The 20,719-nt window shown below is 38.0% G+C and overlaps 1 protein-coding gene and 1 long non-coding RNA gene across 5 annotated transcripts; both read right to left on the reverse strand.

Moving 5' to 3' along the window:
* Positions 1 to 8,229: 8,229 nt before the first annotated feature.
* Positions 8,230 to 15,085, reverse strand: LOC103723738 (protein trichome birefringence-like 14). 4 transcript variants are annotated; one of them, XM_088721495.2, is made up of 6 exons: positions 14,919 to 15,045; positions 14,422 to 14,493; positions 10,810 to 11,056; positions 10,480 to 10,698; positions 9,834 to 10,029; positions 8,230 to 9,677 (listed from the first exon to the last, which is right to left on the reverse strand). In XM_088721495.2, exons 3-6 carry the CDS (start codon positions 10,964 to 10,966, stop codon positions 8,849 to 8,851), a joined length of 1,401 nt encoding a protein of 466 aa, XP_088577621.1. In that variant the 5' UTR covers positions 10,967 to 11,056; positions 14,422 to 14,493; positions 14,919 to 15,045; the 3' UTR covers positions 8,230 to 8,848. The 4 variants fall into 4 exon arrangements, with proteins under 4 accessions (XP_088577621.1, XP_088577620.1, XP_008812979.3 ...); XM_088721494.2 differs by having other exon boundaries at positions 10,480 to 10,704; positions 14,919 to 15,043; XM_008814757.4 differs by lacking the exon at positions 14,422 to 14,493 and having other exon boundaries at positions 10,480 to 10,704; positions 14,919 to 15,085.
* Positions 15,086 to 18,267: 3,182 nt separating this feature from the next.
* Positions 18,268 to 20,588, reverse strand: LOC148703335 (uncharacterized). Its single transcript, XR_015986933.1, has 2 exons — positions 20,456 to 20,588; positions 18,268 to 18,389 (listed from the first exon to the last, which is right to left on the reverse strand). It is a non-coding gene; the product is annotated as an uncharacterized LOC148703335 (long non-coding RNA).
* Between the last annotated feature and the right edge of the window lie 131 nt (positions 20,589 to 20,719).

The following is a 20,719-nucleotide window of genomic DNA, read 5'->3' on the forward strand; positions in this document are numbered from 1 at the left end:
CCCAACTTGTTTTCCTGATAAGGTCTTGGCCCTGGAAAACAAGTGCAACCAAGTATTTGTAAGGCTTTTGTAATTGGGCACTTGGCCGAATAGATTCTAATAAGGAGATTTGTGAAATTTAGGAACACCATCTGATTGCAACATTTTAATCTTATTCCTTAACAAATTTTTGACATGAGTTTTAAATCTTTTGAGAATGGAGACTACTCCAAATTTATATCTCCTGTGATCATCAAAATAAAGCTAATATAATACCATTTATTATTAACACGAGCAATAGGTGAGGCACCCCATAAATTAGATTGGTTAATTTTCAATAGATCATCTTTCATTGTTGGTAATGGTTCCAATGTGCAATTTTGAAAGGAATGTTGGCTCACTGAGGCGCCACTCAAAGCTGTTTTCCCCTATTTATGCTCCTTCTGCAGGTGCAAATCTGGTTCTATGGCAAGTTTCTTCAAGCTCTTCTCTTCTTGCTGATTTCCAGCTAAATTCTTCTTCAGATGATCTGATTTGAGAACTAGAAAGTTCAGGTAACTACTGCTGTGGCTCATTGTATCGCTTTCTCAACTCTAGATTGGTTAAATAAAATCTTGCAACCTCCCTTTGGAACATTGATGCTCCGTCAGAAGTTCAATGTTTCCTTTGGCTTACTCTCATGTATAAGTTAAATACTGAGACCTTTTGCAAAGAAAACTGGACAAGTATGTAGGTGGTTGTCTCCTTTGCAACTGTCACAGGGAATATGTGGAACATTTTTTTTATTTCCTGTCCTTTTACCTCTCAAATATGCGATGCCTTCTGCTCTGCTTTAAGGATTCCTCCACTTGAAAACCTAGTTGATCTCGTTTGCGACAAATCACTCTAGGGGAGTTCTCTAGATTGGTGAGAGGGAGCTGCCTAGAGCGCTCCGAAACTTATTACCTTTTGACTTTTTTGAGTATATTCATACTAGACTTCTCTGAGTTATCCATTGTAGCCAAAAAAAATAAAAAAATAAAACTTGTTGATCTCTGCATAATTTGGAGAAAATAGCTATTTTTCTAAAGAGCTGCAACTGGCTGTTTTCATGTTGCATGCTGCTATATATTGGAGCTATTGGAAGAAAAGGAATTCAAGGATCTTCCTTGAAAAATCCTCCTCTACTGATTTTGTTGCTTTCAAAGGATCTTCGCTTTTAAATGAATTGTTCCTTCTCTACAATCACAAAGACCAACCCGAAGTTGTTAAAACAGGGCTAAACTCAAGCAAGTACATCAATTCTTTACTTCCACCACTAATTAACCTTCTGAACTAATCTTTTCAGCTAGAGGAAAGCTATTTTGGACTCAGTGAAGCGGAAAATTCAAATTCAAGACAAAGAGGAGAAATTTACTTGAAAGTAGTAAAGTGGAAGACTTCATTGCCTTTATAGCACAGTGTGATCTTTCCTACCACCTTTCTTCTCCTTAATCTTTACTCTCTCTCTTTTTTTGGTAACTGCTTGTGACTTTTCTTCTCTACTTTCTTCTTCCATTTACCTCTCTATGTATTTCTCTTTATGTATATTCCCATCTTTTCCTTCTCTTGTACATTTTGACCCATTAATAAATTGAGTGGTCGAGACTAGAGGTGCAAGTGGGTCGGATTGGACCGGTCATGAGTGACCTCGATCCAACTCGGTTCCTTATTCGGTTCCCAATTGTCGACCTAGACCCAACCTAATAGAAAATTGAGTCGGTTCGGGTCCATGGCCATTATTTTTGACCCCACGGGTTATTCGGATCGGGTCGGGTCCATGTATAACCCGGACCCAATCCAAAAAAATTCGGATCCGATTCAAGTTTGGGTCGGGTCCGGTTCGGGCCCACTGGACTTTCAGCAATTTTGCACACTGCAGCTACATAGAGTATCAACTTGCGAGTACGAATTTAAGCTTTGTTGCCTCGCTGAATTTTTAATAGTTGATGAATTTCTGGCTTTGTAATCATGTTTGTTATGTTTCTTGTCAAGTGTCAACTAATATGGAGCCATCTCTGTGTGTATCCCAGTAATGGCCTAGCAGCATCAGACCATCTAAGCCCCTGAACTCTTCACGCTTCTGCTAACTTTGGCTCCTGTTCTTATCTGAAATACTTAATCGATTGATGATAGATTGATTGTTTAATGATAGTGAGTATACAAGCAATAAAAATAGGGAATCCAAACTGAAAAATTTCCATGAGAAAACAAAGAAAACTGCTAGTATATCATTATGTCCGCCAGCAAACTAATCTGAGAGATGTAAGAACATTAAAACCTGTCATTGACTAATAATTCCACATCTTACAGTGAGCACATCTGCACCCACAGCGAGCAGTATTTCACGAGCTCAAGTTAAACCACTGATACAATTTATGATCTAGACCAAGATCCGAAACCTGCATGACATGTTCTCAAATCTCGATCACCAATCTGACTGGGATCTCACCAATCTAATTTAAGTTGATCAGTTTATAAAAGAGTGCAGCACTAACAGAACACATCCTCAGAAAGATGAGAATGGTTGTTATAACTCCATGGACAAAACACCAGTTGGCTAAAAATTAATTGAAGTCCTAAACAATTAGATTAACATGATAAAATCTAGCCAAACACAAAGCATGATAGAGTTACGTGACAATTCCAAGAGCAAGTATGGTTTCATTCCTACGAAGGAATCCACACCTGGGCCAGGAAACGGGATTCCCAGTGGCATTTCTTGTCCCCCCAAGCCGTCGGATCGATCTTGGTTCCTCCAAAGCTAGCCGCTTGCAGACCAAATTTAAAGTCAGATTTGCATAAGAAGTGTACTTAAAACTTCAGCTATATTTTCATTGCTATCCATCGTAGATCTTTTTACTAACAACTTCTTTATGAACTAAATCATTGCACCCCAAAAGGGAACAGAAAAAAAAAGTTTTACAGATTCAGGTCCAGTCGAGTTGGGTCGGGGCAAGTCGTAGGATTGAAAATTCAAAATTACCGAAGTTTCAATTGGGTTGGATCGGGTCGGATTTGAATCCAGTAAATCCAGACTCGATCCGAAAAATGGAACGAGTCCAATTTTAGAATCCGACCCGGCCCCATGGATTCTCCAAAATGAGTTGGGTCGGATCTAAGTAGATCGGTCAGGATGGGTCACGGGTCAACCCGACCTATTTGCAGCCTTAGTCAAGACTCTAGCTTTCTTCCAAAAAAAAATAATCAAACATAGTGGATGTTCCACCAAAGTTTGGTAAAGGGGAGAGCTCTTTGTTGGATATGCACTATTCAAAGGATGACCAGATGTGTTGAATACCTGAAACATTGGCTTGCTAAATGATGTAGAGCAAGGTGGATAAGGAATAGGAAGTAATCCATATTCACCTCAGCTGCCTCGGCCATGACTACAACCTCGACCACTAGAGTTGCGTCCATTGTTGGATTAAGGTGCATTACTTGTATCATTGTTGGAGCAATTAGCAACATTTGCTTAAACTTGGAGAGCTTTCCATTGTTGGATTAAGGTGCATTACTTGTATCATTGTTGGAGCGATTAACAAAACTAACAAAATGTTGATATTTTCCCGTGTGGTATAGCAAATGATGGATCAGAAAGATAACGGAATCGCCATCTACTTTTTTTTCTACCAGTAGAAGTGGAGATCTAAATGAAATGAGAGCAAACAAGGCTATGGAATAAACCAGAGAAAGAGTAAGACTAGGAGTGCTGCCAAGGAAGAAGGCCAACCCTGAGGCAATCATAGGTTCCCTAGGCCCTTATTCACCATGGACTCAAGTCCCAAGGGTGAGCACCTACATAGCCTTAGCCCTACTTATTCAAGTCAAAAACCTATTGACCCCACCCTGCTGCAATCAAGGGTGAGGATGATAGGGTTCTTGGGATTTATTCAAAGAATAGAAATTAGAAAAATATTCATCATCTAATCTAAAATTTAGAAGAAACAACCAGGGTTGGAAATCATATTTGGCATGATTTGGGTAGACTTTGACTCTAGGCTTGACACAGGATTGTCCTAGGGCCAACCTAGGGCCTAGGGTTCAGTCTTTTGAAATGCAAAGAGTCAAGACAGGATATCTTGGGGTGTGTACACAAAGAACTCATCTTGCAAACCAAGACCACTGAGGATATAGAGAACCATTTTTAACTTTGGAACATGATGTGCAACAGCTAAATGTGCAACGAGGTTTTTTACTTTATGAACATATTCCTCCAAAGGCTTTTTATAATGTTGTTTTTAGAGTGAGAGACATGCGTATGATTGAGTGTAGACCCAATAGTAACTGAGATTTCAAGACCTACCACTTGATTAAACATGGACTCAGTGAGAGAAAATAGAAGCCAACTGAGAAAGATTTGATCATGGTTTTGCTACTGGATGTAGGCTGGACTACTTAAGGTTCAAGAGATAGGTTCTATGGAGGAGGAGAAATATTGAGAGGGACATAGTAGAGTGTCATCAATACACTTCTCTTTGGCTGACGGCGGCCGAGGATCAGGTAGGACCTTTCCCTTCCTCAGCGCCCAATCTTTCCCCATTAGCAACAAGAGCAGCTCTATCGTTCGGCCCTTGATGAGTAAGCTTAGTTAGCTATACCGCACCTATCCTAAGAGATTGTGAGCCTCGAAAACGGGAAGAACTGGACTCGCCAGAGAGCATAATTGTGATGATCAAGTTTGATATTGGTAAAGTGGCTGAAATAAGAAGATTTTGATGAGTCCGCAGCGGAGAGGGAAGAAGATGAGAAGTTGGATATCATTGTTGCACAAAAAAATAGTGATTGGAGGAGGGTGGGAGAAATGAAAAGAGATATTGGTCTTTGGCAAGCTCCTGATACCATGAAAGAAAACAATCTTTTAGTAGAATATATTGATCTCCACAATTTACTATGGAGTCATTTTATAATATTTATATGTTCCCTGATTACTCATTTTACATGGCATTCTTACAGCTTATATAATCATTTGCAATTTGAATTTGGTTTTGATTTTGTATTCCTGCATAACTTAGATTAGAGTCCAATGTTGGAATTTGAATTCTTGGGAAGTCAACGAATCATTTGAATCTGAATACAAATGTGTTGTGGGAGCAATTTGCTAGTACATTCCTTATCATTAGAGAATCAAATCAATCAAGTCCGGTAATTGAAACTCAAAAGCACATCATCAAACACTTAACAATAAAAGAAAATAGTGACGTTTTCGTCGACAAAAGGTTGCCAAAAAGCTTTGTTCTTTCTACCTGGAATAGTTTCCAAGAGACAAGATCTAAACAAAAATATGAGTTGATTCAAATCCTGATGCTTTTTAATACATATACCGAAGCTTATAAGCGTCAGTATTTTTATTGCCAACGCTTCTTAAATTATCGCAAAAGTGTCAGCAATATTAGCATGAAAATTTTATTTGCCGACACTTTTGAAAAACATCGGCAATAGTGGTAGTTTTGTCGCATTTATTGCTGACACTTTTAAGCATTGACAATACTAATTCTAACAATGCTTAGCATTGTTAGAGTTATTCTTTTTTAAAAATATTATTTTAAAAGGCTAATTAATTTTTTGGGGGGCCAAAAAAAAAAGCCTGGATCCACCAACTGGAGAGAAAGATTAACAGACATTCTAGCCTCTGCCGAAAATAAATTTAACAAACTTAATTTAAAGGAAAAAACCCTAATTTTTGATTTTCTTCTCCATTACTGGTTCCTTCTGATTCTTCTTCTTCTAATAGCACAAGATAGATAATCCCAGAAAGTTTTTTAAAAAAAATAGAAAAGGAATAACACAAGAAGAACAACAAATGTCCAATTTATATGATGTTTCTTTAATAAATTACACTAGAAAGCATATTACATTATATGTCTAATTTATAGGATGTTTCTTTTTCTTCTATTAAATTATATTTTACAATAAGAATAACACAGAAAGCATATTTACAAATTACAAATTACAATAGAAATAAATTGACAGGAAGCATCCCCAACCCCAACCCCAACCTCAGCTACCGGAGAACCACCTGAAGCTTCCTTAGAGGCCGGAGATCAACAGAGCGTGGAGCCGGTGCTCGTGGTGATGTCGTCAGAGAACTCGATGGTGGATCTGGTCTGGGCGGCGGTGGAGACATATGCCAAGTAGGGTTCTTCAGAGCAGCGGATCTGGTCCCCCATGCCAAGCAGGGTTCTTCAGAGTGGCAGATCTGGTCCGAGCGGCAGATCTGCTCCCCCACATCGATCCCTCTGATGTTCTACAGAGCGTGGGGCCGCCGACCGTATGCACTCCCTCCTCCTCTCTCCCTCTCTCTCTTTAACCCGCACTAGGGTTCCCATTGCTTGGTCTGGGCGTTTTATAGGCGGACTTGGCCTCCGACAACACATTTGAGCGTCGTCTTAGGTCCCTTAGACCATTGGCTTCCGACGATGCTTATAAGCGTCGTCTTACGTGGAGTTTAAGCCCTCTTCAATGAGTTTAAGGGGGAAGTTAGTGTTAAATGGGGGAGGATTCCGACGACGCGTTTAAGCGTCGTCTACTCCTTTCCCTCCTTGGCCTCTGACGACATCTCTAAGCATCGTTTTACAATTTGCTATAAACAATGCTAATAAGTGCCGTTTTAGTTTCATCCCTAAGAGGCTGCTCTAGAAGCCAGAGCATGCTCTAAACAGTGTAGGTGGTAGTTTGGCTTCCAATGATGCTTATAAGCATCGTCAAAGGCCAAAGCGTGATGATAGGCGAGGGTTTTGGCTTCCAACGATACTTATTAGCGTCATCTTGGATTTCGATGATGCTCGTACTAGTGTCGTTTTGGTTTAATTCCTGCCGACACTGCTAAAAAGCGTCGACAAATTTTGGCTCGGTCACCAAATTACCCACGCTTCTTTTTTGCGTTGGCAAATGAGAATCGAAAAATCCTATTTTTGTTGTAGTGAAAGAGACCAAGGATTGACAAGATCTAAACAAAAATATGATTCAATCTTCTTTTAAAGTCAGGATTGACAAGATCTAAACAAAAATATGATTCAATCTTCTTCTAATACAACGTTTTTAGTCAGGGTGTAGCTCTTGCAACAGAAACAATACAGAGACCAAGAAGATGTATCCAAATTGTAGGATGTTTCATTGCACCCCCGTTGCGACAAAAAATCTTGCCTCCAATAATTTAAAGCCAATGTTTATCAAGCGAGACACATGATCCTGTAAGAGAACTCTATTCATGTCATTCTCTGTAACAAAGTGAAAGTGAAATAGCATCGACATCCATCCCTCTGGGTGAGATGTCTCTGGTTCAAACCCAAGTGATGAGTGCTTGATTTATTCTTTAACAAACTGTTTTTAAGATCCTTCCTTACGAGATCTTCTGATAACCTGATGGCGCGAGGAAGTCGCCATATTTTCAAGAAAACAAAGGAAGGAAAGAAAATTCATAGATGAGTGCTTGAATTCATTGTTCAATAACCATTGTCTTGAAGATCCATCCTTCCTAGTGAGTTCTGATGAGCACCTATCAAGTAACCCCATTCACTGATCAAGACAGGGTTTGCTCATCATTGCTCCCCATTTCATGGCGTCCTCCCCACGCATGTCAGCTGAGGAAGAAGATGGTTGCTCTTCTGCTTCAAAGCTCTCCAAATAATGTACCTGAACTGTTGATGTAGCCTAAAAGGATGTTCTGAAAAATTTGAACCGAGGGAATGCTCATCAGGGAGGTAAGGAGGGAGGGAGAAAGAGGGAGAGGGAGGGAGAGAGAAGCAAAGTCCCGATTTCTTTCATGCTGTTCTGATGTTGTGCCCATGTACATGGATGCTAGACTGATGCTGCTCATGTGCATGGATTTAATAGTCCATAGGTGTCTGTAATATGACTGTCCATGGCTCAGAAATGATCAACTAACAACCATTGTTCTCTGACCTAGCGAAACATGAAGTTCAGATTTGTCGCAATAAGTAGATGTTACAAACCTAAACAGAAAGACAAATGTTTAAAATAAAAATAATATAAGAATCTGATTTGGATAATTTCAGAGCTTTTGACATGATAGTACCTCACACAACAAATGTAACATCATAATATTGTTCTGAAGTTCACCACAAACTCCAATATACACTAAAGATTTAAACCTCTAACATAACAAAATGTTAGTATCTCGTCAACATGATCTTGCCAAATAGAGATGAATAAATTTATGCATTTCCTGCATGTATCAAAAGAAACAAAATGGATGCTTCCTAAGACAAGTTGCTAAATTGTACCTTCATTAAATTTCTTCGAAGTATACAGAAAGTCTGCAAATAACTCACATCAAGCTGTTGACAGCAATACAAGCAATCTAATACAATTTCTAATGATGCAGTGAAAATACAGCCTGGCAAATTTTTGTTATGCCAAAGTCAATATGCCTAACTAGCACAATACAGAGCTCTCAGCCAACAAGGCCTTCAATTCGCATGACTCATTTCTTTTGTGAGGTCTCAGCAAAAATGAACTCATATAATTAAAATACACATCACTACTAAAGTGCTTTCTACATCACTCTTAGAAATACAATGCTTTTGTTGTCCACAAATGTAATTTCCTCTAGGAAAGTTGAGCCGCCAGAATATATTAATATTTTTGAGAGCAGACCTTCAATCAAGAATTTCTAGTATGCAATTATAAGATAATAGATGACCAAGAAGTATAGAGCAAACTCGACGTCAGTGTGGAAAAGTGTCGCAATAAATAGAGTACTTCTTCAGAGGAACTTCTTTGATGTATTTCTTTGTAGAACGTTCATTAAGAGTACCCCATGTAGCAAATTTTTAGGGTACCCAGCATAAAGAGTGGCTGTCAATGCATGAACCTCCTGAATGATGACCTACAGTTGTGCATAAAGTATTTCATTCCATGTATCGGGTATACCTGGAAGACACCAATGCAAGCAATCATGCACACCTGTGGAGGCTTTAATGCTATATCTGGATATATGCCCCTCATCTCTCAATCGTGACAAAGCAGTAATATCCAAGAGTTTCACCCTTGTTCCCCTTACTGCACCCTCAGCATCAGTATCACTAGAACCATCCTGCAGAACCTCTCTCCCACCAGCCAATGGGATGGTACTATCACAGCTTCCCCCGGTATTCCAATCTCCATTGACAAAATGCCTAGGAGATATGGTCCTAAAAAAAGCTTTCAATTGTGGATGTTGTGGAAGCTGTGTATCAAGCCACTTGATAACACTCGAGACAGCAAGATTTTTGGCTGTCCATATCTGTGCAAGCTTTCTATCTGTGATGGGTTTTCCACTAACATACATTTCCCATCTGTTTGCTCTAAACTTGCCTCTATTCCAATGGTGCCCAGTGTTGAGTACCAGCACATCAAATCTGTGAAGATGCTGCTTTAAAAATGTTGCAGGGCGGTCAAGATGCATAGCATAAGGGGTAGCTGGACTGGATCTGTTCAAAGGCTCCAACTCACATAAACTAGCAGACCAGTAGTATAGAATGGTGGTGTTGGTGCTTGGGAATCGATATGCCCAACCATCAGGTCGTGTGGCACCACGGGCTTTAACAAGGCCATACTCCTTTCCAACATCTATCACTTCCGGGCTATATTTACCACCAGTGACCATACACATGAGGGATTGGAACTGCTGTCTTCCCAATGAATCCCCTACTAGAGCAATTGTTTTATGTTGCATCCTGGAAAATAAACACCAATTTTAATCACATAAAATCTTTCCCAATGACCATACAAAAGAATCCCCTTACTGCTAGCAAATAATCCACCCATTTGGCTTAAACAAATGCAAAAGAACTTTTTTTAGAAAACAAATAGAGTTATTAGATAAAACGCACCTTCTCAAGAATTCAGAACCTTTGAACTCTGGCATATCACAACCTTGTGGCTGCCAGTGAAAACTCTCATAGGAGAAATCAGTTCGTCGCATCAACCGGCATGCCCACATTTGTGAAAGCCACTGCTTGCAACCAAAACCAGAATATAATGGTCGTCTTTTGTCTGCAACCCACTTTCCCTTTGCATAATTACACTCTATGCACACACATAAAGTAAAAAGAAAGCCTCTCAGGTGCTTATTGGATGCTCATAATTCTGAAGAAGAACCAAACTTTACAGAAACAAATAATTTTAAGTAACTCTCATGCATCCATACACAGAGAGAAATATGTTTGCATGTCTTTCTGATTTAAATACTATGTACATATGCACATATTCATATGCATAAATAATGTATAGATGCATGTGTATATCCATTTATTATAATTGCACATGAACAAGATACTCAGCCCAACTGTATTTATGAATAAATTGGAACCTGTGGTGAGGATCAGTATCAGCAAAATATAATTGATTAAAAAATCAGGATACATAAGAATAGTTTTGATGGATAGTGAAGAATCATTATACAATCCTAGCAAGTAAATTAGCATTATAATTACATATCCAAAAGATCAATTGCTAAAAAAATGGAGAAATAATCACCTTTATTCTCTGCAGGAACCTTTTCTGATTCTTTACCCTTATCTTCCTTCTCCAATGAACTCCTCATAGAAGAATCTGTTGGTGAAACATCAACAACTTCCCCCCCTGGTTCATCAGGTAATGCATTTCCATGTCGGTCTACAGCTGACAACTCTTCCTTTGCAAATGGCTGCTCATTTGTATTTTCTAAGGGAGTTACTGAAGTTTGTGCAGGAACCACTGTTGCTACAAAAGAAGTCCCAACACAAAATTTGAAAGGGGAACACAAATGAATGCCAACTAAACAAAAACAAGTTAAAAGGGAGAAAGATATGGCATGGAAAGTGATACCTGGAGCAAGTATATCAAGCTGCTCGGGAGGTGGAAGGAAAGTAGTGAGGATTGGGGTTTTGTCCCATGCCCAAAAAATAAGACTTGTGCAGAGGAGAGCAATAAGACTGAGAGAGAGTTTATTACCTCTCAATTTATGTAAATTCCCCACTTTCATCCCTTCAAAGATAACCTAGAAACTAACCTGATTCTTTATGAGATTTTTGTACCTCAACAGTATTGTGCATGGATTGATCCAATTTTATCTCTGCAAGAGCATCGAGCACTATTAACACAATCATAAATAAACCAACTTGAATTATAATAAATTAAATTTAGTAGAATAGTGGAACTTGTATGCATCAAATGAATTCAACTGTAAAAACAGAAAGCTCAGAAGTAAAGAGAGAGACGGAGGGAGGAGGGGGGGGGGGGCATCAAAGTACACTTTTTTTATTAACTATTCTTTGTGACGAAAAGAGCAAGATTAAGGTGTAGACAAGTGAAATTGGAAAGCAGAATACATGCACACTCCTAAGAAGCCACTGAGCAAATAAAATGAATCTAGAAAAGAAAGCGAGACAAAACACCAAGGTGAGCTCAGTGGTAGGCTAACAAGAAAAAGAACCCATATGGACAACATGTTTCCCATGAATTTATACTATATATCACGGCTACAGGCACAATCTTACAATTCCAAGTCCCCACACTTCAACCACCCTCCAACTTCTCACAGTGGATTGCACCAGATCTTTTGTTGAGATAGAGAGGCCTAGAATTAAGAATAGAAATACCTATTGACAAGGCACAGGGAAAATTAAAAAAGCAGGATAACAGCAAAAAAAAATGAATGACCAGATATTAAGGCCTACCTGATTTGTAACACTAAACCTTGCGAAATATGAAAGATTATGGAACAGGACAGTGACATCTTCTTAGATGGCAGCATTTTCATTTTTTCCCCCTTTTTCTCCTCCACTATTCCATCCATTTTGATGAGCTTGTGAGCCATCTTAAAGGGCTTATATCATCATTTTCTTTCTTTCACTGTATATTCTTCTTCTTTTAACCTTATTAAAACAGAACTCACGTATAGAATCCAATCATTTCTACATATATAATCCAATCATTTCTATATTACTCCCATTATTGCAGGTTCTGAGAACTAAGCACCACTTTTTCCAATGTAGATAAGTACAAAATAGATGAACATAAATCAATACCTCAAAAATATAATTATAACCACAAGGTATAGAAATTGTTATACTAAATCCTGATAGCATGATTAGTTGTCCATTCTTGGACCAACTGATCCCCTCTGTATCTTCCTATATGCATATTCAGAAGCAAGGTTTTACATGCCAACCCAGTATGGTGCCATACGGTACAGGGGCTCAACACATCCCCGTATTGACACATGGCACAGTTGCTGTGCCGACTCCACCAGCATACTTGTGCCAATACAGGGCATACCATATTGACCTGTACCAATAAGGTAATGCCAGAGACCCAATTCCAAGACTGAATGCCTTGTTTATAAGTACAAAGAAAATGAATTTTTGCACTTTGACTCATAGTTCTTGAAAACTTGATCACAATAACCTGCTCTTTACCAATCTAAGCATGTTATAACTTGTAAATCACATATTAGTTAAAAACAAAGACTCTGGCATGCTCCATTGTATCTATGATCAGTCTTGATTCTTTTGATCTTAGAAGATCCTACAGAGAACAAGTATAATAGAATGAGATAGTGAAACTAGATGCAGTAAGATGACTAACAGAAATTGAAGCTATTAAGAAGTTGTGGGACATGCAAAGAAATGCAGAACATCTAGTAGAATAACATAATCAGAAAAAGGCCACATCCATAAGAAAATATACAGAATCAAGACTAGGAAAGAAACTCCTAAGATAGTATGATAAGTAGTCCTAAGTCCAACATCTAATAGGACAGACATATGAAAAAGAGAAAACAAAAACATAGCCACAGGAGTATCACTATGTTTTCTGAAGAATAACTAGAGTAGCAGTTGCATTTGCTATAGTTACTCAATCCTGTAAGTTCAACAACAAAAACGAGGAGCTTACAAGATTAACTCAAGGATGGCAACAACATGAAAGGGCTTCTGAGAATAGGCATAATTATTTGGAAGTTCCTTTGCAAGATTACTCGAGGAGGGCTGGGAATTTAGAATAGACAGACTAGTGAAGGCCAATCAAGGAAGCTGCTCTAGATCAAGAAGAAACAAGTATTGAATCTATAAGGTACCGGCGAAGAATCATTCATCCAAACGTGCCTCTTGTGACAAACTCAAAAGTAGAAAACTCAACATGGGCAGAGGATTTTAATGAAGTTACACCAAAGTGGCAAAGACTTAGGGAAAAGGCTTAAATTGAATTTCTATAATTTGCTAAACCCTAAACACTGGTTCTCCATGAAGAACCAGCTGCTTTCATTGCCTTCATTTTATGCCTGCTGACAGAAATAATAGTGTAGCACTTTTAGAATGATGAGTTATACTAGAAGTTGCAATGAAATTTTGCTGACTATGCGCATTCCACTACCTAGAAAGTTTGCACAGGTAACTATGTATCAGCAGAAAGCCTCAAATGATTACAAAGTGAGGGAAAATAGAGGCATTAGTCAATATTCCAATGCATAATAAAATCTTATGATAATATGATGTCTACTTTTCTTGAACTGTTGGACAGAAGAAAAGCCAAATAGTTCAAATCAAGCCACCATTTTGGCCATGCAGGTCACATCCTTGAATTTGCACGAAAGATAATGGAGCAAACTTAGCGACAACCAAGAATACTGAAGCAGTGATGCCATAGAAAATAGGCTGAAATACTAGATTAAAAAAGGAAAAAGGAAAAATAATGCCAACACAAACAGAAAATCTAAAGGTTGAACAAGAAAATAAGTTGCTTCATGGGTGAAGATGGCAAAAAGCAGGAAGTGTTCCAGAATTTTAAAATTTCATGATGGAGTAAGCCTAAATGATTTAGAAGCATATTGATAGATGATCAAGCAAAGTGTATGTAGATCACTAAGAGGGCCAAAGGAAGAAAGAAAATGCTCCAAAAGCCACAACATGGAGAAATTTATATATCATATAGTGGAAAGGAATAAATGTAATAACCCCAAATAAAAGGGAGGGTGCGGGAGGAAAAGAGGAGGGAGAGAAGAGGATTGAACGAAGATCCACAATGTAAACTAAACACAACTTGAAATCAGATGAACTTATATAAATCTCTTATTGAAGCAATGCAAAACCAAAAAAGTATAAACTTAAAACAAGGAAAATATGGTATATTCGAGCTGAAATTATGGTTCAGAATAAGATGGACCCAAAAAATAATGAATAGGAGAACTAGTAATGGAGAAAGAAAGCCTGAGGACCATTCGAAAGGAAGGCAACAGTCAATAAATAGATCAAGCACTGCCGCCAATGCAAATCATACCAATGTCTCATGATCTAGCATCATCACCGCTAATACACCAATCTCTCTCCATCAAATAGCAACCCAACAAAGAAATTGAAAAAGAAAACAAGGCAAGCAGATTCGAATACATAACATAAATTTCTATACACACGAGGCAGAATTTCGCAAATAGTATTTTACCTTAGCACTCCATCAGCAGACCCCTAAATCAAATCCTTCGCAAATATTAACCCAGCAGTTTCAACAACACCCCTTTAAGTAAACATCCAAAGCTATATTCATTAATAGCAACAATAACAAACCTAACTTTATTTCAGACAAAAATAGTAACAGTTAAATTCTCCAAATCCCTAAATAGGGGCAGAAAAGAACGCACAAAGCCTGCATTTCAAACCATAATTTCAACCTAACCTAGCTTTTCTATTAAAAAAGAATCCAACTGAATCACCCTAGAACCAGAAACAACCAAAAGCCACAACCCTTTCATCCTAGATCACTACTACTGCACCTAAACCACACCTGCTCAGAATTAAGATTAAGGAAAAACCCAACAACATAAACCTCAACGATAAAGAAATCATCCAAGAATAGGGGAAAAGGGAGTCCAATGACAGCAAGATCACATCTTTTAAATTCTAACCAGAGCCTAAATCAGAGCTCTAATCAGATCAGCTCACCAGCTGAGGGTCACCGGAGAACGACGAAGGACGACAAACGGCGGCCGCCGCCGGCGTCGGGAGAAGCGCCGGCGGTCGAGGAAAACGGCACCGCCCTCCAAGGAGATGAAAGTCGGTGGAAAAAACACCGGAAACGACGGGAGGGAGAGAGGAATAGGGAGAGGAGTGCGGCGGTCACCCGTGAAGAAATATATATACTATACGTAGAAACGCATAATAATTTCTCTGCATATAACGTATCCACCATTCGTACTACCGCGTAGATTGATCAGAACCGTTCACATGTCCCCAAGTTAAACAACGACGAGAAATTTGTATGCAAATGTAATGGTCCTCGAGAGCGATACAAGACTTCACGCGGAGATGACGCGAGTATTCATCTAGCAGTACATGAGGGGGCCCACCCAATATGGTTCTGGCGAGAGATGAATGGATTGATTTCCTGTGTGGTGTGCGGAGTCTGATACTTGATTCGCCTAGTGGGGTTAACACGGCCATCGTGCACGTTAGGTGAACTGGGTTGGATAGAAAAGGAGAAGATCTAATAAAACTCGGAACGCCAACAATGTGAAGCCTTCAATGCTGGCCGAATCTATCTCGGCCATCTGGGGATCTTTGAACTTTGCTGTTGTGTAATATGTTTGGTGTGAACCATTGGCTTCCATCACCAAAAAAAAGAAAAAGAGAACTTGTGACCGTCGGCTACTTCGAGCAACCAATCGCACCGGCACAACCTCTCATTTGGGGTTGCAGCTGGATCTGGTTTGGGCCCGTGCAAGGTTAAAATGTTTTTGTTAAGCAATATTTTAAATGCAATGTTGTCTATCAAATTGGAAAAGGTAATGGATCAGCAATTAAACTAACAGGTGAACCTAAATTACAACATGGTATCTGATGCCCAGAAGCCATGATCTGATGATCAGTTTGAGAATAAAAATTTTGCTGAAATTGGCATCCTACTAAACCACATGTCGGCTCATAATAGTCGAATTAAAATTAGGCCACATCAGCATCATGATATAATAAATATATTAATTAATAATTATAATCTATATATATAGTTAAATAATTTAGTAATACTTATATAATAAAATTAAAAAAATTTGACGACCAAATAGAATAATAATATATAAAATTATTGAATAATATATATTTTAACTATTAAATGACAGGACTTGTGAATAAAAGTCCTTACAGTATCATGAATTTATAATCAACTTCCACTAATGCGGAAACAACTTTCAACGTATAAAATAATAATGTTTGACATGACTTTTATTTTTTATTTTTATAAACAAAATTATAAATACGGGAAGAAAAGTATTTGCTTGGTGCTATTATTTTTTTTATTTTTAAAAATTACTTTTATTATTTTTAAAAAATAAAAGTAAGAAGTTTTTATTATTTTTAGTAGTTTTAAAAATAAGAAACTCATGCATTTACCATTGCTGCTAACTCTACCTCCATTATCGTCATAACCTCCGCCGTTATCATTGTTGTTGTTATCATTACTGCTATTATTTTTTTATTTTTAAAAATTACTTTCATTATTTTTAGAAAAATAAAAGTAAGAAGTTTGTATTATTTTTATTAATTTTAAAAATAAAAAGCTCTTGCATTTACCGTTGCCACTAACTCTGCCTCCATTACGGTCACTAGCGCCATCACTACCACTCTCACCACTACTATTACCACTATTGTTATTATCTCAAGCACATAGCCAGTATCTCAACCACCAACATAGCTGCCATTATTTCTGTCATCGCTACTTCCATCGTACCGCCATCACTATCATTAGTGTCCTTATAACTACTACTATTGTTGTCACCACTATCATCATCATCATCGCCACCACCATCATCGCTACCACTACTATACTACTGTATCATTGTCCCCACCATCTCCATCACCATCAACTTGTTTGTTTTTAAAAAAAAAAAGTTGGCTGCACCAAACATGTTTATACTTTTGGAAAATAAATATAAAATTTTTATTTTCTACTTCTGAAATAAGAAAGGAAAGAAAGTCATGCCTACTGTGCTGCTATTTTTTTTTTTTGCATCAACCCAATAATAGAGAGCAACAATTCTAATAAAAGAGGAATTTAACCAGACAGTCTTCTAAAGAAAAAACAGATTTATCTATCAAAAATTCAAAACCAGTGTTTCCTAGAAAATCCAGAATTCGAAAAACTACGGCAAACACAGATTTCAGGAAGAAATATGTGAAACATGGAAAACAACCCAGCTAAGATGTTCGCATAAAGATCTAAAGAAATCTTAAGAGCATCCTCCTGTCCTTTGATGTCCATGATGCATTGGTGTCCTCATCACACTCTGTAAAGAATAAGATACTCAAAGGACGAGGAGGGAAATCAGTTTCTTCGCTGAGAGAGCACGGTGCAAGAGGGGGGAGCACCTGGAGGTCGTTGGTCGATGCTCCAAGTTTGTGGGTGGAAACATGGAATTTCTAGAGGCTGGAGAGAGAAGACTGGGTGGATAAAGGATACGTTTGTGCTGTTCAAGCAAGGAGAAATTTGTGGCTGCTAGGATTCGAACCAGGTCTCAGGGAAGACAGATACTAGAGACAAAAGGCCGGTATCATGAGTCCGCCGGTCTGCCGGAGTTAGCGGATGAAATTGCCCATCGATGGAGAAGAATAGGAAGAGATGGCAAGGAATTGGATTAATCTACATAAACAGCCTAAAGCCAATATTAGGGTCGCAAATGGGTTGGCTCTATTCATGACTGACCTAAGTTCCGACCCAATTAGTCTGTTGCATATTTTGAAAAAAAAAATCTACATAAAAATGTGCAGAAATGTGATACTATAGATTACCTCGCTATATATAGAAACGTAATAGCATTGATGGCCTCGCAATGGGAAGGAATGTAGCACTATAATTTGCCAGAGCTGGAGCATGGCCATAGCTAGTGCGAACCATGAGGTAATTAGAAATTTTAATTGTGCAATTCTAAAAAAACCACTAGCACATGCCTTGCTACTTGGATGCTAGTAAAAATACTAATAAATTGCTATTAATGGCATATAATTAATATATTACGTCTAGTGGTTGGTAGATCCAAATTTTGAATACTAATTAATTTTGGAATATACATATCATGACTACTATGTTTTCCTCAATATTATTTTAATAGTATGCTCATCGTTATGTATCATTCAATTGCTAGTATGTCACACCCCGAACACATCACTTGGGTCGGCTACGTGACACGGCCATATGAATCGTAGAGCGATGCCTTAGAGATCATACAAGGCATAAGATAAATAAATATCCAATAGCTCTATAGCTAATAGCCAAATAATCCAACTAACTAAATCCACCATATTCAAATAATCGATCTGGTTCAATTAAAAGATATTCGACTGTTTGTTAGGCAGCAAAAAATAAACTAACTAAAGACTGCCATCACTTAAACTCCATGCCTGACCCATCCAAGATTAAGCATTCTGCAATTTTAGAAGAAAAAGAAAAGAAGTAGTGTGAGCTTTATAGCCTAGTAAGAATTTCCACACACCCACACCTTTATAATAATAACAATCAATAAGAGATTATCAAATAATTATTACTTATATAAATTTCTTGCCACAAAATACCATAACCATAAAACGTGCATAGCAAACACACATCTTTTAGTACAATAAATCGCATCAAATAAATATCTCAAATTAGCATCTATTGAATCTAATGGTATATAGGTTCTCAGCTTTGGACTACCACAACTACGTTTCTAGCCCGTGGCGGGACATCAACAGTACCATATTTCGGTCTAGGGCGGGCATCAACAATGTTGCTCGTCTAGAATATAACAACTCACAATTCAATTACATGCTCATTATGTAAATATAACTCCAGATCATACACTTTAACAAAATTTGATGTACACATGCATCGAAGTCCAAAATATATGATACATAAGTCTATAAAAATCGACATATACTTAACAGATAAAGATATAATACACAACCATCATATACCATACCATACAAAGAAAAATCACAAATGCACAAAATAGTTTATATATAGGTGATTAATGTCTTGAAATTCTTAGACTTAAGTACAGCGAATACCGATCCACTCCTTAACCTACGAACTCGGGGCTAAAGTATTTTTCTCAACACCTTCTTGCCTCGATGATTGCTCACCTACAGGGTCAGATCTCATCATTAGAATAATCATAACCGTCCATAGATTATGGTAGATGATCATAATAAGGTTAGCCCAAATCTTCTTCTAAATTTGCATAACACCAACCTAGAACCCTCCTAGGGCCACATAACGCAGATCTAGAAGACCAGGTATGCCTCCTAAAGTCAAAGGTTATATAGGCCCATCAAGACGTCTAGACTTCCATAGGTCCGTAGGATTTCTAGATAAAGGAAGAATGGTGAAAAAGAGTGAAAGAGAGAAGAGGAGAGAGAAAAGGGAAGAGAGAAGAGGAGAAGGAGAGAGTTCGTTTTGAGAACCTAAAACTCCGACGAGCTCTCGATTGAAATCTCCGGTGAGCACTATAAACCAAGACCATTGGATGCCTATAGGAGAAAGAGAAAGAAACCCGTGGTGGTTAAACGGTGGCGACCAACAAAACCTGTCAGTAGGGAAATAAAAGGGAGTTTGGGGATCTTTAAATAGCCACTGAAGGTTAGGCTTTCTAGCTCTCATAAAAAATCGGGATGGAGGAAGAGTCCGTCTCCTACTCCAAGTCAAACATGCTTCTATCCTTTTTTCATCTCCTATTCTACATCGAATAAGGCTATATCATTTTTTTTTCCATCTTCTACTCCAACTTTTATATATGGGCTAGTCAAGTGGACTTGATCCAATTTCTTATTACCTAGGCTGGGTGTTACATTATATTTGTATGCAGTGAACACTCTTACTAAGCTATTTAGCTCATGCAAGTATTTTAACTCTCTTTTTAGATCCACGGGACATTTAGCACTCGACTGAAATTGGGGTTCACTAGAGAGAGTTGGAAGGAAATAAATATTTCTCGTACTACTAGATGTTCAAAAATTGTATTGGTGTTGTTCTCATTATTTAACTATATTGGAGCTAATTATTGTATTCTAGAAATAGTGAGTTATTTATAATAATTTTTATTCATCCAGTAGGCCTCGCATGTTTTCTAGAATTATACTCTATGAAATATGTGGTCATGTCACGCATCAATTCAGGTGGCAGGTCTATGGTGTGACACTGTAAATGGTTATTCTTGGGTGTAAGTAATCAATATTGCTGCATCTGAAGTATCTCCATCAATTTCCATCAGGTCAGCCTCTCTCATTTTCAAGAGAAAAAGGAAGAAGAAATTGTTCTCACCAGTAGTCTTGGATGTAGGGAAGTATTTTCCATGGTAAATACAGGTCACATATAGAAATTCAACTGTCCCTTTTGTCAATACATACACTATAAACTCAACTCTCAGAGTGCTCAACTATACGAGGGACATGCTTTAACTTGCTTTCCTCCTCATAAATCTCTGTTTTTCATATCTTCAAGGAGGAGAACAAACCTGCTGATTGGTAAGAGCTGATGATCGTGGTGTGCTTCTGAGGGAGGGTAACTGTGCCTTTTCTCCTTCGTCTGGGAGCCCTGTCTCCAAAGTAATAAGGCTTTCAAGTGCGTGAGAACTGCCTGCCTGCTACCACAAAGAATTAGCAAAATAACAACCATATCATGAAGTTCATCCATTAGGAAGATGCCATCCAATCTTGAAGAGGGCATAATAACAAAATGTTCCAAGTACCACAATAATTGCAGAAGTTGTCCTTGAAAT

The sequence above is a fragment of the Phoenix dactylifera genome, chromosome 5 (assembly GCF_051530095.1).
Source record: "Phoenix dactylifera cultivar Ajwa chromosome 5, Ajwa_hap1_PhDact_Kaust_v1.1, whole genome shotgun sequence".
NCBI classification, from domain to species: domain Eukaryota; kingdom Viridiplantae; phylum Streptophyta; class Magnoliopsida; order Arecales; family Arecaceae; genus Phoenix; species Phoenix dactylifera.

Excerpts from the sequence above, each read along its gene's own strand:
- LOC103723738 (XM_008814757.4), bottom strand. The coding sequence starts at position 10,966 with ATGAAAGTGGGGAATTTACATAAATTGAGAGGTAATAAACTCTCTCTC. Across the intron at positions 10,705-10,809 it reads GCTTGATATACTTGCTCCAG|CAACAGTGGTTCCTGCACAA; the intron begins GTATCACTTTCC and ends CTTCTTTTGTAG. Across the intron at positions 9,678-9,833 it reads GGTTCTGAATTCTTGAGAAG|GATGCAACATAAAACAATTG; the intron begins GTGCGTTTTATC and ends TTTATTTTCCAG.